Source organism: Podarcis filfolensis (genome assembly GCF_964270895.1).
Source record: "Podarcis filfolensis genome assembly, chromosome: 6".
Classification (NCBI taxonomy): Eukaryota; Metazoa; Chordata; class Lepidosauria; order Squamata; family Lacertidae; genus Podarcis; species Podarcis filfolensis.
This window is the reverse complement of record NC_139609.1, coordinates 19,148,076-19,166,246: the sequence shown is the minus strand read 5'-3', so window position 1 is coordinate 19,166,246 and position 18,171 is coordinate 19,148,076. Positions and strand designations below refer to the sequence as shown.

General features: G+C 45.9%; 1 protein-coding gene across 1 annotated transcript; it reads right to left on the bottom strand.

Moving 5' to 3' along the window:
• Positions 1-720: 720 nt before the first annotated feature.
• Positions 721-7,637, bottom strand: LOC310765431 (uncharacterized protein C1orf53). The gene is made up of 3 exons (XM_083620366.1): positions 7,315-7,637; positions 3,981-4,082; positions 721-997 (listed from the first exon to the last, which is right to left on the bottom strand). The coding sequence occupies exons 1-3, from the start codon at positions 7,552-7,554 to the stop codon at positions 926-928; spliced, it is 414 nt and encodes a 137-aa protein (XP_083476492.1). The 5' UTR covers positions 7,555-7,637; the 3' UTR covers positions 721-925.
• Positions 7,638-18,171: the final 10,534 nt, after the last annotated feature.

Here is an 18,171-nt window from a genome sequence, read left to right as displayed (position 1 = left end):
CTCTTTCTCACCTTGACGCCATTTTCCCCAACTGCGTCACATCCAGCTGCCGTCCATCAAGTGTAGAATAATCTGGTGTAACAAAATCAGGTGAGACATACATGCAGGGGAGCTGGTCTGTTAGTGCAAGCACAGTGTCTCACCAAGCTCTGCCTCCACCTGCTTCCTATTTTACTTACAACCAGTCTATGGGGTGACACTGCCTGTCAGCCCCTCCTTCTTAGTCTCAGTCTCCTCCTCTTAACACAGCAGGGAGAAGAATGAAAACAAAACCAGAATGACTCTGCCTATCATTGGCTCTGGCTCCCCCTGCTGTTGACCTCCCCCCTGCTTCTGCCCTACGAGTCCTAATGGGCACCAGCTTCCACCGCTTACACGTCCGAACAAGCCTGCAGTTGCTTAAGAATATCTTCTTGAGCTTGCAGCCAAACGAACACACATTTGCAGAGCAAATATAGTTAGATCATTCAGGACAAAGATGCTAATCCAATGATAGTGTTATGGATCAGTTTGGAGACTTTCTTTCAGCCTTGTGCTAGAAGAGAACCTGTCTTTTAAAGTCGCCTTTAAATGTTTCTCGAAGAGTAGCTCAGCACCACCAAGCGAAACAAAGCTAGCCTGAGCGTGGCTGGTTTCTCCTCTCCAGCCTGATAACTCTGGAAGGCAAAGCAACCATCTCTTCCCAGTCAGACACTTATAACACCAGAGAAAGGGAAAGCCTTGTCAATGGCTCAGCGCCACTGGAGCACACATGGGGTTTTTATTTTATTGCAATTGGAAAATATTCAGGATGCAGAACAGCAGAGGTCAAAGGAACAGCATTATGCAAAATATGGAAGCTGTAGGGGGCAGAAAAGAAGGAAGAAATGGGAGTGATGGCTGACTCCCCCTCCTCTTCATGGTATGATGCAAAAGGCTTCGATCGTCAAGCGTAGAAAAAGGAATTGAACCATTTCTTTTTGGAAGGATCTTTAACATTCATCTGACCATATGGACACTGGAGAAAGAGAGAGAGAGGTGGAATAAGTCATTCTTGATGAGGCCTCAACATTGCCCGTGCTTAAAGACAAAATTAATGATGTCCTATAAATCATTTGTGGCCTCGGGACTTGAAAAGAGAGCAAGCAAGAGGAAAAGAGGAGGAGGAGGAATTGAGCCATGCATCCCCCTTTTCCTTGCCCTCTCCCCAAACAAATGGTCCTAATTATTGTCCGAGAAACCTCCTTGCTAGATATGTCCCTACTCATTATACAGTATCTGAGTCAACCGCTCCTCTCCCCACTCTGCATGCAATCCTGTATACTTACCAAAGTGGAAGAAAAGAGATCTCATTGAAGTCAAGAGATCTCACTTCCTGAAACCTCACATAAGATGGGGAGACGGGAATAGATTTCTCTAGCCACAAAACACAAAGTGAAAGCCAGAATCTTTTGTAGCCAGATCCAACTTGAAATTTGGCAATAAATCCAGCTGCATTCAATGAGGCTTACTCCCAGGGAAGCATGCACAGGACTGCAGCATTAAAACTCACAATTCAAGAGTGTTTTAGAGAGCAATGTGACGAGGGTGACACAGGTCCCATGCACTATAGATGCAGCGATGTATTTAATTACTTTCAGATGACTAAATAAGACTGGAAAAAGGTTGCTTGTGAAGAGTTAGGGAGCCTGGTGGTGTTTACTTTCTTCTGAACAGTTAATAATAATAATAATAATAATAATAATAATAATAATAATAATGTTATACCTCACCCTTCTTCTTATGAGAGTCCAGGGTTGCTAACAATAAAATTACAGCACTAAAACAAAATTAAAACCGCAATACAAAATATCATATAAACAATCAATGTTAAATTATGGTAGATGCACTGAACTGTTTTTTTGTCAATGAACTGTGCACTATAATTGCTCAGGCCAATGTTGGTTGCTTTGCAGTACTGATCTATGGTTGGACAGGATGCCAGTTGCTTTTTATTTCTCTGCAACCCACCAGGTGTAGAGTTGCAATGCTTAGAGGGTTCATCAGTCAGATTAATTCATTGCAACCCTTTTCAGGGATTAAAAAGATGCTTCTGGTGAATTATGCAGGAGCCTGAATGGTGAAAGTTAAAATATTTTGTAGACGAGTGCTTAAACTTGGGGTGGGAAACCTGTGACTCTGCAGATGTTGGACCCCAACCTCTATCTAGCCAATCGTCAGGATTCAAGTTGGCCATCCCCGATTTAAAGAAACTTCAGTTGGTCTGCATCATTTTATAACAAAGCTTTCTCCTTTCCTCACACAGAAGAGAGAATGCCTCTTCCACAATGGGGCCTATCACAACTCTTCCATGTATACTCTGCTGGAAGGTAGGCCTTTTTCTGCAGAAATATTGATTTATTAATATGTAAGTTTAACTGATTAATTATTAGCAGTAACCTATGGAACAGCCCATCTGCCATCTCTCAAATTATGGAAGGGGAAAATTTGGAATAAGATGGTGATGAATAAAATGGGAGGGAAAAAGTAACTCAGAAGACACATTTCAAAGGAATTGGACACTATTTATCCAATATTGGAACAGATATAGAACTGAGAAGCGAGCGTCAATGGACATTTTGACAATGTGCTAAAATTGATTAGTTGACATTGAAGCTGTAAGATGCGATTCCCCCCTCCTTTTCACTCAATATGGTCTTTTTCAATATTATTTTTTTTAATATGAAGAAAATAAATGTATATCAAATAATTTATTTTAAAATAAATAACTCATATGGAGGTAATTAAGATTTCCTTAACGAGATGACAGCCCAGTGTGGATAAATGAATGGATTTAAATGTTTTAATATTTTTAATGATGTATTTTATTGTTTGAACTCTGTTCAAGAGGACTTGTGTTGACTGCGCAGGCAACAAAAAAATAATTTATGAAAAACCGGTGTGCTGTGGATTGTGAAATTTGGGTGCAGGGAAAGTGGAGCCATTGACTTATGACATCCCATAAGCTACTCTGTTGTTACCCCTCCTTTCCAGAACAACGTTTCTGGTTAAGAGTCTGGAAGCAGCTCTTGACATTTGCTATAATGAAATTCACATGGAAAAGTTAAAGCAGTAATAAACAGTTTGAGAAGGACCGTCGGGATGATAAATGCCCCCTCTGAAAATGTTTTACATATCCCAGTGCTGAATGTTTTACTTGGGGTGGGGCCTATTGATTTTAGTGGGCATTACACCCAAGTGGTGGGTTCAAGGTCGGGGGGGGGCGGATTCAGACCAAGTTATTATGATCTGTTACTGTCAAATGTGGAAGCAATAAACTTGCTAGTGTGTTAAGGAATTTTTTTTAAAAGAAGCCAAAAAGGGGAATTGACGCTACTTAGTAAGGTATTCAAGGCAGTTGTTGGCACTTAAACTGATTAGATTTCCTATTTTATTTGTCTTCTGTAAAAAAAACAAAAAACATTTTTTAACAGCAACTCAAAAACCAAGGTCATAAAGATCAGAGGCTATACAAAGAGCACGGCTACATCTTAAATCTACAGTATGCCCGATCGGTTCACCATAGCTATTTCTGTTCACCCAAGCACATCTCTCCAGAAGCATCTGTAGGAATTTGGAGGTCGTCTTCAAGGTTAGCTGTGTTTGCAAACCTAATCACTGGCTGCCTAGAACGTGTTCAGGTTTGTTTCTTGACACCAGCAGAAACAGATAAAACACGCTTCTTAGCCACACTGGTTTATGAGGAAGTTAATTCCACCGAATTAACGTAGCGAACATGTGCAGGATCATATATACAAACAATGTGTACATTTTTTGAGGGGACAAAAACAACTGCAACTTCTTTCCATCCCTGGCAATTCAACTGCCTTCCCCAGAGAGGCTTTCATATATATCCTTTTAAGGGAACAGGTGTGTCATTTACCACTTAAATTCATTTTAAAACTGACTGATTTGTTGATGGAGCGCCTTCCTCATAGGAGTCAACAAGGTTTAATACTCACATGTCTGCAGGAAGTACCACAGCAGTGTCCTCTCTGCAAATGGGCCACTTTGGTGAACACTAGGTAGCCAGTGACTGGATCTATGTAGTTATGCTTCCCAGCCTATTTAAAACACACAGAGAGAACAGCAGACCTTACTTCTTGTTCCCGTGATTAAAGGCAAAGGATAAAGGGACCCCTGACCATTAGGTCCAGTCGTGGCCGACTCTGGGGTTGCAGCGCTCATCTCGCTTTACTGGCTTCCGGGTCATGTGGCCAGCATGACTAAGCCGCTTCTGGCAAACCAGAGCAGCGCACAGAAACGCCGTTTACCTTCCCGCTGGAGCGGTACCTATTTATCTACTTGCACTTTGACGTGCTTTCGAACTGCTAGGTTGGCAGGAGCAGGAACCAAGCAACGGGAGCTCACCCCGTCGTGGGGATTCGAACTGCCAACCTTCTGATCAGCAAGTTCTAGGTTTTGTGGTTTAACCCACAGTGCCACCCGCGTCCCTTGTTCCTGTGATTACCACTTGACAAATGCACATGGAACACCCATTGTTATTGGAGTAGGGGTTGTGGGAGAAGCCAAGCAAGCCAGGAGAACAATGGGATGCCGCCTTTAGTGCAGTCAGATGTTTCTTTGTTTATTTATGACACACTTCACCCTACCCATTCTTCCAGCTTTATTCTTTTTCTGAGTCTGCATGGCCAGCCCAACAGCCAACTTTTAGGGCGCTTCCAGACTGTCACCATTTTGCAGTGGGGTTCCAGTAACATACAGGCAAATTCAGGTTGTGCAATTATAGCTGAATGGGGAGGTCTCGTGTTAACAAACTTGATTCTGCCAAAAGTTCAGACTTTTTGTGATAAGGAGAGTGATGGTGAAACGCACTGGCATCTATTCTCCCCGCAAACAAATCAGGATGAGTGCGCAATAGGCAGGTTGTCTGGAAGAGCCCTAAAAAACAATAGCAGGTACAGCCCATGGCATCACTCCAGAGATTCCCAGTATACTCCAAGATAGTGATGGAGAGGAGGAGGGATGTGAGGAGCGGAAGAGACAAGGAAACGTTGCAGGGTGTGCGTGAGTGAGTTTGTGTAGAGCCAGGGCATCCAGTTTCACTTTTGGAAGATGGCTTCGCACATGTGTGTAAGACGGTTGGCAACATTCATCTGCCCTCTGCAAAATTCTGAAATCCCTTCGTTTCACTATGATTTTGCATACAGCAGTGTTTTAGTGTAAGATGGGATAGCAAAAAGGAATCTCTCTTGGAGCAGCTAACCGTCTTGAGCCAGCCCAGCGCATTTGCCTGCTTTTCAAAGCATTTCAGATTGGTAAAAGGAAAGCCAGCTAATTTTTGTCCAAGTGGCAGACGCCTTTCTAGCTTGGATGCAGCATTGCCAATTGTAAATGGATGCGAAGGGATTTGTGCCTCGGAAGAGAGGTGTAAAGCAAAGTCACAGCTCTCTGGGCTCAGAGAATAAGAATGTTCTGCAGATGAGTTGTTTTCCAGTTGTGGGGAACTCTGGGGTACCCTAGTGAGAAGGTCTGTGATGGTAGACAAACCTGGTGCAGTTTGTGCACCATTTTTATTTTTATTTTTACTCTGCAATGTGAAAACACAGGGAAGTGCTGGGTGTATTTCAGGTAGTGGTGGTGAAGAATGAGCTCAGAATGTGAATTTCCCCAGCTCATGGTGCCTGCACATATTCCAAGGAGAGCATCCTTGCCCTAAAATTATTCTTCTGTTCATAAGTGAGACTATAGACATTTGCTATGTAACCCAAATTTTGCACACAAAGCTGAATGGTGTGACCTGCATAAATTATGCAGATCAAGTATATTTGTGCATGGCTGTTTATTTTGTATGATTTATTCTGCCTCTGCTCATTGTGAAAAGAGGTATGGAATGATTGCAGGCTCATCCACCCTCCAAACCTTAAGTTAGTCACATTTCTGGCTTCTGCGGCTACACACTTGCTAGCGTATCTTCCGTCATAACCGTAAGTTCTAGAATCTTGTGTTAAAGAAATAAATAAAGCAGAGTTCCTTTTCAACAAGCCAAATTCTGCAACCATTACACATCCCTGCCACCCACCACCCACCACCCACCCCAGTTAAAAACATTCCTTGGTGAATCAGATCCAGGGCTAACCAGCCTAGCATTCTGTTTCAGCCAGGTGTCTCAGCACTTGCAAGCAGGGTGCAAAAAGCAACAGGCCTGGTATACTGCCTCTCTCCATGCAGGTTCTATTTATCTATAATAGCTAACAACAACAGTGTTCGTGGGTGAAAATAAGAGGGCGTGTGCTTACAATTATATACCTCAGATATGCAGATGACACAACACTGATGGCAGAAAGTGAGGAGGAATTAAAGAACCTTTAAATGAGGGTGAAAGAGGAGAGCGCAAAATATGGTCTGAAGCTCAACATCAAAAAAACGAAGATCATGGCCACTGGTCCCATCACCTCCTAGCAAACAGAAGGGGAAGAAATGGAGGCAGTGAGAGATTTTACTTTCTTGGGCTCCATGATCACTGCAGATGGTGACAGCAGCCACGAAATTAAAAGACGCCTGCTTCTTGGGAGAAAAGCAATGACAAACCTAGACAGCATCTTAAAAAGCAGAGACATCACCTTGCCAACAAAGGCCCGTATAGTTAAAGCTATGGTTTTCCCAGTAGTGATGTACGGAAGTGAGAGCTGGACCATAAAGAAGGCTGATCGCCAAAGAATTGATGCTTTTGAATCATGGTGCTGGAGGAGACTCTTGAGAGTCCCATGGACTGCAAGAAGATCAAACCTATCCATTCTGAAGGAAATCAGCCCCGAGTGCTCACTGGAAGGACAGATCCTGAAGATGAGACTCCAATACTTTGGCCACCTCATGAGAAGACTCGAATCCCTGGAAAAGACCCTGATGTTGGGAAGGATCGACGACAGAGGATGAGATGGTTGGACAGTATTCTTGAAGCTACCAGCATGAGTTTGACGAAACTGCGGGAGGCAGTGGAAGGCAGAAGTGCCTGGCGTGCTCTGGTCCATGGGGTCACGAAGAGTCGGACACGACTAAACAACAAAAGTGCTTACAATTACAGTACTGGCCAAACAATAGCTAAAGTCACAAAACACGCAGCAAGAGCAAAGCGTGGCAATCTGGGCTTGCTAAACGGATGCCCTTGCCAGTTCCGAAGCGTCCCTAGCGCAGAAAAAGACCACACCTTTGCTAACAGAAAAAGACAACTCTCAAGTCTGGCACTTGCCCCGGTTTGCAGAGCAGCGGCCGCAGCAAAAACCCGGAGCGCCAAGGCGGCTGCGCCAAGGCGAGGCAAAAGCGAAGCGGACTCACCGCGCATGCCTCCTCGTGGAGAGCCACCACCCTCTTCTCCGCTTCGGTTAACCCTTCCATGCCCTCGCAGGTGCCCGCCTCCCCGGAGCGCTGGGCCGCGGAGCAACCGCCGCCGTCGGGGAGACCTCCTTCCCCGTCCGCCTGGCCGTGGCTCAGCGGCCTCCTGCCCCTCTGCCCCGGGGGCTTGCAGGGGATCGCCCTGCTACTGGTGCAGCAGCGCGCAAGCGACGTGGTCGCCATGAGCGGGACGGATCCAGCCCCGGTTCCCCCCTTGGGCAGGAGCCGCGGCCGCTTCCTTGCCCAAGAAGCTGCGTCGGGCTCCACCCCCCCCTCTCTCTGGGTCGCTTTAGGAAACGCCCCGGGAGCCACCCAGGATCGGGGCCCTTTCCTTTAACGCAGTGGTGCGGCAGGAGAGGGTGGCAAGTGTGGCGGGAAGATTCAAGGACAATCAAAGGAGCATTTAAACAGTTCAGTGTAGTGTAGCATGAAAATAATTTTTATTATTATTTGCAGAATGTGGCTAGGTGTCTTTTCAATAAGAGAGCAAGGGCACCAAGTGATTGGGTTTGCACACATACTTAGGGTACATACATATGTAAGAGCCTCATTTGTAATTATATTTTGGGGAAGATTTTTAGGAAAGCTGCTTTGTTTTATACCTTCTGGGTGTCCCCTGAGCATATTATACAGTAGTGTTCTACATTATAAATCCAGCCCTGCTAGTTGCTTATTTTTTGTTTCCAATGTACTTCTTATTAATAAAAAAATGGTATGGGGCGAGCAAATTTTTATTCTAAAAGTGAGGCCCAGCAAAAAAAAGTGAAAGAACCACTGCCTTTATGCTCATAGATTTGTCAGGTTGGAAGGGGTTCCACGGGTCATTTAGCCTAACCCTGGGATTCTTGCATTGCAGGTGGTTGGAGTAGACCTTGTGGTTAGGGCAGCCATACACCTGGGATTTCCTGGACATATCCAGGATTCATCCGTCGGAAATAGTGTCCAGGTGGAATTTTTGAAGATCGGTATAAGTGTCCTAGAGAACTTGGGCGTATGGCAACCCATGTCGGAAGTGGGTGGTGGGGTTTTTTTTGGGGGGGGGGTGTGTTTGAATTTCCTTAAAAATAGCTGAGCCACTTTGGCCCAAAAAAAGCAATATGGCAACCCTACTTGTGGTATCTTCCATCTCTATGATTCTATGTTATTTTTAAAATTATACATTTGTAAGGTGGTGCTGTGGGTTAAACCACAGAGCCTAGGACTTGCCGATCAGAAGGTCGGCGGTTTGAATCCCCGCGACGGGGTGAGCTCCTGTTGCTCGGTCCCAGCTCCTGCCAACCTAGCAGTTCGGAAGCACGTCAAAGTGCAAGTAGATAAATAGGTACTGCTCTGGCGGGAAGGTAAACGGCGTTTCCGTGCGCTACTCTGGTTTGCCAGAAGCGGCTTAGTCATGCTGGCCACATGACCCGGAAGCTGTACGCCGGCTCCCTTGGCCAATAAAGCAAGATGAGTGCTGCAACCCCAGAGTCTGTCACAACTGGTTCTAATGGTCAGGGGGCCCCTTTACCTTTACAAGCAGTATCCATAAGAAATAATACCAGCCATTATCAAATAATAAAAGTGCACCTAGCTGGATTACATGTCTTGATAGGCTTGCAAAAAGAAGCAGCAGCTTTTTAACGAGCATCTGAATCAGTACAATGAGGGTGCTTGCCTAATATGAATCAGCAGGGAATAAATTCCCACAGTGACACACACACGCAGCATGAACAGAGCTGGAGGCACACCTTAAACACTCCCAACTGAAAAGTCGTAGTCTTCTGCTCCCACTTTGGATCTCTAGTGACATAAGATGTCCACAGAGCCCACAGCTTTGCTCCCTGCACCTGTCCATAGTCTGCCTCAAGCTGCAAGCTTTGCACGCAGGAACATTGTCCCTCCCTCTGGCCCAGAGGGAACGGACTGGGAGATCTGGATGAGTCATCTCCAGCCATCACCTTGCCTTCTTGTTCCCATGGCAACACATCACAGGGCTATTAACACTCTTTTGTCAAGTCCAGGTATTGCCACATGGAGAACTATACTCAGAAAGCTAATAGGAAACCTCCCCCATATATATATATATATATATATATATATATATATATATATATATATATTGTTTACACACACACACACACAAACAAACACATATACATCCATTATTGTTGTTGTTTAGTCGTGTCCGACTCTTCGTGACCCCATGGACCAGAGCACGCCAGGCACTTCTGTCTTCCACTGCCTCCCACATGCATACATCATACATCATACATCTATACTTATCTGCAATAAGCTGTGGAAACAGTGGAATTCCCTCTCCACAGAGTTCTAGCTTTCCTTGGATGCCAAAGACACACCTCTTTGCTCAGCCACTCTCTTAATGGCAATTCCTTTCAAGCCGATTTTAATATGGTATTTTTCCATTGTTGTAACCTGCCCTGGGACCACATGTTGAAGGACAGGTAACAAAACTTAACAACAACAACAACAACAACACCACATAAATACATACACATTTGGAACCTGCCTTTAAAACACATTCTTTTCCCTCAAAGAATTCTGGGCAGTATAGTTTTTATGCCTCACAGACTTCCATTAATGAACTACAGTGCCCAGAATTCTTTGGGGGGGGGATGTGCTTCAGAAGATACAGTGGTACCTTGGTTCTTGAACTTAATCCATTCTGGGAGTCCATTCAACTTCCAAAACGGTTCAAAAACCAAGGCATGGCTTCCGATTGGCTGCAGGAGCTTCCTGCACTCAAGCGGAAGCCGCGTCAGATGTTCAGCTTTCAAAAAACATTCACAAACCGGAACGCTTACTTCTGGGTTTGCGGCATTTTGGAGCTGATTTGTTTGGGAGCCAAGCCGTTTGAGTACCAAGGTGCCATTGTATAGTGGGTACACAGCCTAAAGTCATCCACCCAGAGCGATCGTATCTATTGGCAACAGTTCTCCGGAGTCTCAGGATCTTTCCCAGCAGCTTCTACCACCTGATACTTAACTGAAGTTGCCCCCGGGGGGAACCTGCATGCAACATATATTTTCCCAAAGAAAATAGAGACATCCTATTCCTTAAAGGTAAAGGTAAAGGGACCCCCTGACCGTTAGGTCCAGTCATGGCCGACTCTGGGGTTGCAGCGTTCATCTCGCTTTATTGGCCGAGGGAGCCGGCGTACAGCTTCTGGGTCATGTGGCCAGCATGACTAAGCCGCTTCTGGCGAACCAGAGCAGTGCACAGAAACGCCGTTTACCTTCCCGCCAGAGCGGTACCTATTTATTACTTGCACTTGGACGTGCTTTCAAACTGCTAGGTTGGCAGGAGCTGCGACCGAGCAACGGGAGCTCACCCCGTTGCAGGGATTCGAACCTCCGACCTTCTGATTGGCAAGTCCTAGGCTCTGTAGTTTAACCCACAGCGCCACAAGCTTGCTATTTATACTCTGCTCTGCTCATTTGACTGGGCTGCTGCAGCAGCTCTAACCATATTTAAATACATAATAAAACATTAAAAATTTTAAAACTCTCTTACACAGATGTCTTCTAAAGGTTGTATACTTATTCCCTTGGCACCGGGGGTCAGATAGCTCCATCCCCTCCAACATTTCTCCAATAAAATAGGAAAAGGGGTATTCTGGGATCGAATCAGAAACCGAGATGACTTCTGTAAATCTGGGACTTTCCCTGGAAAATAGGGACACTTGGAGGGTTTGATATATGCATGTCTTCCACCATCAAATTGTAGCCCTTTCCTCTTAATGTGGGACGCGGGTGGCGCTGTGGTCTAAACCACAGAGCTTAGGGCTTGCCAATCAGAAGGTTGGCGGTTCAAATCCCCGCGACGGGGTGAGCTCCTGTTGCTTGGTCCCTGCTCCTGCCAACCTAGCAGTTTGAAAGCACATCAAAGTGCAAGTAGTTAAATAGGTACTGCTCTGGCGGGAAGGTAAATGGGATTGCTGTGCACTGCTCTGCTTTTGCCAGAAGCAGCTTAGTCATGCTGGCCACATGACCTGGAAGCTGTCTGCAGACAAACGCCGGCTCCCTCGGCCAGTAAAGCGAGATGAGCGCCGCAACCCCAGAGTCATCCGTGACTGGACTTAACGGTCAGGGGTCCCTTTACCTTTACCTCCTCTTAATGTGGAAGAGGAAGGTCATGCAAAGTGAATCCTTTAGTGTTGTCTATGGTCTTCAAACCTATCCATTCTATGGTCTTCAAACCTATCCATTCTTAAGGAAATCAGCCCTGAGTGCTCACTGGAAGGACAGATCCTGAAGCTGAGACTCCAATACTTTGGCCACCTCATGAGAAGAGAAGACTCCTTGGAAAAGACCCTGATGTTGGGAAAGATGGAGGGCACAAGGAGAAGAGAACGACAGAGGACGAGATGGTTGGACAGTGTTCTTGAAGCTACCAGCATGAGTTTGACCAAACTGCAGGAGGCAGTGGAAGACAGGAGTGCCTGGCATGCTCTGGTCCATGGGGTCACAAAGAGTCGGACACAACTAAACGACCAAACAACAACAGCAATAACATGGTCTTCAGAGAATGCCAACACTCTCAGGGCCCTGGGCCCTTTGCCAGACTTGCTTTTCCTCAGGAACTAGCCCTGCCTGATGTTTATTTATCTCTAAGGCTATTACTATATTCCTTTCTGTAAGGGCAACACTGTAAGGTTTTGAGAATAAAACCCAGGCTTCGATCGTCGGAATGCTTCAGAAGTGAAGGGTTTAGAAAATTTAAATACCTCCCTTCCCCACTCCAGCAACAGATGGGGACGTATAGCTTCTCGCCACAAACATTTAAAAGCTGGAAATCTTGGCATCCATTTGAATTCACACAGAAAGGAGGCTAAGAAATGGGAGCAGTTTGAAAACCTAATCAGGTTGTAGATGATCCCCAGGGGAGATTCTATGCATTTGTTGTCATATAAGAGCCTCATTAAGGCCTCTCCATTGTGCTAATCACATAGGGAAACTATGAGTAGGGTGTATTGGCTAGCGTCGGATATGTGTTATTAATAGACACGGACTATCAGCAAAGTTTGAAGTAAATATGTGTGTGATTCTTTTTTTCTTTTCTTTTCTTGATAACCAAGTAAGCTTTCTCTGGGTATTTTTCTCCCTTCTTCCATTTGTACACGTATCTGTCTAGGAAATCTTAGATTCTAGCTCACAGGTTTGCAATAGGTGTGCACCCCCATTATACATTCTGTGGTGAGAAAAGTCTGTTTCGCTGTAGAAGTTTAATTTTAGAATAATAAGTTGGTTTGGATTAGAAGGGAGAGGAGGGGAGGGCTAGTTAAATAATACTTTTAAGGAATAGAAGCGCAGAGTATGCCACTAGATGTACGATTTAACTTACTGAGAATGTCACCTTTGTTTTTGTTTGCTTGTTAAAAGCTGCTGCCTAGCTGTTTTTTCTGTAAAATGAAAATTGACAATGGGTGTGTAATGCCTTCTGCAATCTCAGAAGCTAGGGCTAGCCAGATAAGAGTTGCAATCGTTTAGGGAAGTTTTTAATGTATGATGTTTTATCGTGTTTTTAATATTCTGTTGGGAGCTGCCCAGAGTGGCTGGGGAAACTCAGCCAGATGGGCAGGGTATAAATAAATTATTATTATTATTATTATTATTATTATTATTATTATTATTAGCTGGGGTTCCATTGTCTGCATAGCTTCTTGCCATTTTCTGTGCCTAGCAACACCAGAATAAATTATGCAAAATAGTAATAATATAGAATAAATCAAACAACGTAACATAACATTAGCAAACTTCCCCTTTTTGTATTTGGGCTGCGTGTGCACATTTAAATCACTTCCTTCCCCCCCCAAAAAAAAGAACCCTGGGAATTGTAGTTTACTCTTCAGAGAGCTACTATTCTCAGCACCCTTATCAAACTACAGTTCCCAATATTCTTTTGGAGGGGAACACTCTTTAAATACCCTGTAAACATATGGTGTATATATGTGGCCAAGGTAGGCTGATCACCAAAGTCAGCTTTTATTCCTGCAGAACTGAAGGAAGTGTCCGCACCTCCTTGGAAAGACAACCCACTCACATTCTGGCTTTAAAGCGTTCTTCATCATTGCTAATCTTGAAAATTCCGTCAGCTAAAAATAGGCAGGGGGAAGAAAATATATAATACCAAGGAGGTGAAGAAATGCATTAGACACTCCTGAAAGCAACCTCATAAAGAGCCTATTTTACTACAGTAGTCACAGATTGAGAAGATGGGAAGCAGAGGTAAATACTATTGAAGTACAACTAGATTTGCACACAGGATGCATGCAGCTATGGGCAGAACAGAGTGTCAGAATAAGGGAAACGTACACCCAGGACTGGTTCTCCAAAAGGCAAAACGATCACATCAGAACAGATGGATTCCTGCTGGTGTTGTAACATGATCAACTGTAGTCAAGGAAAAAGAGATGTTATAATACAAGCACAGAGCCATTCTATCGCACCAGTATCCAATATAAAAACACATCTGTTCAGCTGTAAATTCTTAGTGAAAGAGGCTGGAGGGCTGGAACAACGAATTCAAGGTTTAACTTCTCTTCCTGAGAATGTGTAAATCAACCCTTGATTTGTTTGGGAAAGCCATCATAGGGACTTCAGTTCCTCTTAAGGAACTAGGGTCATGGTGAAGAATCTCGGTTGCTTCTCTGCAGTTCTAGGTTTTCGTTGCATGACTTGTGAACGTGCAGAAACTCCAGGGACGTGGTGGTTGCTCTGAATGGAGCTTCTCAGCTTGTGATGAGCTGATGGGAGAGTTAAGAAGTTTCTCCAAAACTTAGACCCGTTCTGAAGAGGCATGGCTTCATTCTGACAAGGCCCAAGAGCATCACTGGACTTGCCCATTCCTCTCCCTACGATTTAGTTTGTTCTCTGTGAGCAGTTGTGCAGGACTCGCTCTAGAAATGGTGTTTTACATAGCAGTAAGGTTGGGTTTAATGGGACGCGGGTGGCGCTGTGGTCTAAACCACTAAGCCTAGGGCTTGCGGATCAGAAGGTTGGCAGTTCGAATCTCCGCAACGGGGTGAGCTCTCATTGCTCGGTCCCAGCTCCTGCCAACCTAGCAGTTCAAAAGCACATCAAAGTGCAAATAGATAAATAGGTACCGCTCCGGTGAGAAGGTAAACGGCGTTTCCGTGCGCTGCTCTGGTTTCACCAGAAGCAGCTTAGCCATGCTGGCCACATGACCCAGAAAAACTGTCTGCGGACAAACGTTGGTTTCCTTGGCCAGTAAAGCGAGAGGAGCGCTGCAACCCTGGAGTTGTCCGCAACTGGATTTAATGGTCAGGGGTCCCGTTACCTTTTTAAGGTTGGGTTTGCCCAGTACATGTTGGCACCTGAGGTGTACCACAAAATGGCATGCCCCCTGCCATGGAAAAAGGGGTGAGTGAAGATCTACAATGTGAAAAAAGCAGAGAGTCAAATCAAGCTTCCCCGGTGGTTGAAGTGGGAACCAGAGGCCACCATGGAGGGGGAAGGGGCTTGCTCTGAATCACGCATACAGCCCAGGAGACCACCGAGAGCAGCCCCAGCCATTTCCTCACTAGGGGTGGAAAGAAACCACCAGCATCTCCTATTTGCCAAGAGGCTGCTTCAGGGGAGGCACTGGGGTGGCTGCTGAAGAAGCGTCAGATCTGGCCTCCAATGAGACCACCACAGCAGCAGTGGGTAGTGCATTTTCTTGGATGTCAGATCTGCTGCCCCCATTCATCCTGCTCCCCAAGGCGGTCACCTAACCTTGTCTCATGGGTGGGCTGGCCCTGGTTTGTGTATTCCCCACCACCACTCTGTCTAAAATTTGCAGGACAGATCCCTTGGAAGAAGAGGAGAATGCCCGGAACTTGCATGCCGCTGGGATGGAAAACATAGATGTTACAGGCAGCAGGAATGCTGCTGGATCTCCTACAGAAAGCAATAGGAAGCGAAAATGATTGCAAAGAAGGAAAACAAATGAATAAGGAAACAAATGTGGATTTTAACAAATTACTAAGGCAGGGGTCAGCAACCTAGGGTCCATGGGCCACAAGCGGCCCACGGGGGTCGTTTAATCGGCCCACGAGCCACCCATGAACCAAGCCATCTGCTCCGCAGGTCCCGGTGCACTGCACTAAACCGGCGCAGCGCAGCACAGGGACTTGCTTCAGCGGTGCCAGAAATCGCATCTGCGCATGCGCAGATGCCAGACATCACGTCTGCAAATGCACAGATGCTGGAAGTCGTGTCTGCGCAGACACGGAAACCGGAAATCACATCTGTGCAGACACAGACGCCGGAAATCGCAGGTACTCACGCTCACACGTGCGCACAATCCAGCCTATGAAGGGATCTCCACTGGAGTGAAGCAGTCCAGACAAGGTAAACACTGCTGACCCCTGTACTAAGGCAATGAATGAGGTTTTTAGTAATGAAAACTAATGGAATGATGGACCATTTAAAAAAATGCATAGCACCCCTAGTTGGTACAAAGTGGCAGTTGTACAAGAGAACCTATGTATAATGTGTGCCACCCCCAGCCTGAGTTTATGCAAGCAGGTCAATTCTGCTTGTGGCAACCCTTCCTGTGACTAGCTCACTGTGAGCTGGGAAGTCCTGCCTGTCTGGGCAGTGTTCATGTATGCAAACTGGTCATGAGAAATCTTTAGAGGAAGAGATTATGTCCCTAAGAGATGCGAGTAAGGTTGACAGTTGCCAAGGTGACTAGTTGTGTTGCTTCAGGCAAGTTGCCGGAATAGCAAGAGGCTCGGCCATTTTTAAAGCCAAATATCATTGGCTTGGCGGGACGAGGGTGGCGCTGTGGTCTAAACAACTGAGCCTAGGGCTCGCCGATCGGAAGGTCGGCGGCAGTGGCGGAGCTTTATGCTCTGGCACCGGGGGTGGAGAGCAGGTGGGGGCGGGGCTGGCACATGTCCCGGAGGTGGGGCGTGCCGACCACAGGGGCGGGGCGTGCGTTCTGGGGGCGGGGGTCGCCGCCTGCGGGGGCAGGACGCCCAGCGCAGGTGGGGGCAGCCGCAATGGAACCCCAACGGGATCGCGTTGCCGGGGCGGTGTGCTCCCCCCGCACTCCTCTTCCTCCGCCAGTGGTCGGGGGTTCAAATCCCTGTGACGGGGTGAGCTCCCGTTGCTCGGTCCCAGCTCCTGCCAACCTAGCAGTTCAAAAGCACGTCAAAGTGCAAGTAGATAAATAGGTACCATTCCAGCGGGAAGGTAAACGGTGTTTCTGTGCGCTGCTCTGGTTTCGCCAGAAGCGGCTTAGTCATGCTGGCCACATGACCTGGAAAAACTGTCTGCATACAAACGTCAGCTCCCTCGGCCAGTAAAGCAAGATGAGCGCCGCAACCCCAGAGTCATTTGCGACTGGACTTAACTGTCAGGGGTCCTTTACCTTTATCTTTTTATCATTGGCTTGATCCTCAGAGCCTCCCAAAAACTACTGGGCTTGTGCTTCAACCAGGTGCTCAGTTGATCATCACATGATACAGTCAGACCACCTAGAAGAACGTCATATGCACACAGTAGAGTTTAGGCATGGTGAGGGGGCAAGGATGGATAAGGGATATAAAAAGGGGGTGGTTCTTGTGAGCGAGGGAATCCTTTGACATCCAGCTGCTGGGATTGAGGCTTCCTGAGGGAGAGCCTCCACAGAAACATGAGCTCACAGTTGCATAGGATGGTAGGGAAGACATTTTGGGCAAAGCGATTTCCAAAGTGTACGTGTCAGTGCTTGCAAAAGGAATAGTGACTGAAATATGCCGCTTGCTTTGATCAGGGGTAGCATAGAAAGGACCGATTTAGATTCCTTGGGGTGGGGACCCTGTATACTCCTTGGACAAAGGGCAGGGTGAATTGTGTAATGGCTTTAAAAAATAATAATTTGAACCTGCTGTTGAAGTTTGCATAGATTGAGGCTGGAAATGCAATAAGGATGTAATTAGAAAACTGTGCAAGCATACATGTCACTCCTGGTAATGAAGCAGGGAAATGATGTACCGGGAGATCAGCAGCTGCTCTCTAAAATACACCCTGGTGGAGGAAAGGGTTCTTTCTTCATTGGATAGATACTGTATTTTTTGCTCTATAAGACTCACTTTTTCCCTCCTAAAAAGTAAGGGGAAACGTGTGTGCGTCTTATGGAGTGAATGCAGGCTGCGCAGCTATCCCAGAAGCCAGAACAGCAAGAGGGATTGCTGCTTTCACTGTGCAGCGATCCCTCTTGCTGTTCTGGCTTCTGAGATTCAGAATATTTTTTTTCTTGTTTTCCTCCTCCAAAAATTAGGTGCGTCTTGTGGTCTGGTGCGTCTTATAGAGCGAAAAATATGGTACCTATTACTATAGCCACCCTGATTGCCCTGCTTTGCAAGTTCTCCACTATGAATTCATCCTTCTTGAATATGAACCTGATCCTTGAATATGAACCTTGAAAGTGAACCTACCTAGACCCTGAGATCAGCCTCTGAGGCCCTTCTTCATGTGCCGCCTCAGTGAGAGGTCTAGAGGGTGGCAACATGAGAATGGGCCTTTTCTGCAGTGGCTCCCCATTTGCAGAATGCTCTCCCCAGGGAAGTTCAGCTGGCTCCTTCATTATAAAACTTTAGGCACCAGGCAAAAATGTTCCTCTTCAACCAGACCTTGGGCTGATTGATATCTGATGCCCTTTTAAATGTGTTGTGGGGGGGTATTGGTTTGTTTTTGTTTTTATTATGTATTTTGTGTGTTTTTTATCTTGTATTTCTGTGTTGTGAAATGTAGGCCGGTATGCAAATCTAAATGATAATAATAAAGGAAGATTATTTGTTTAATTACTGGT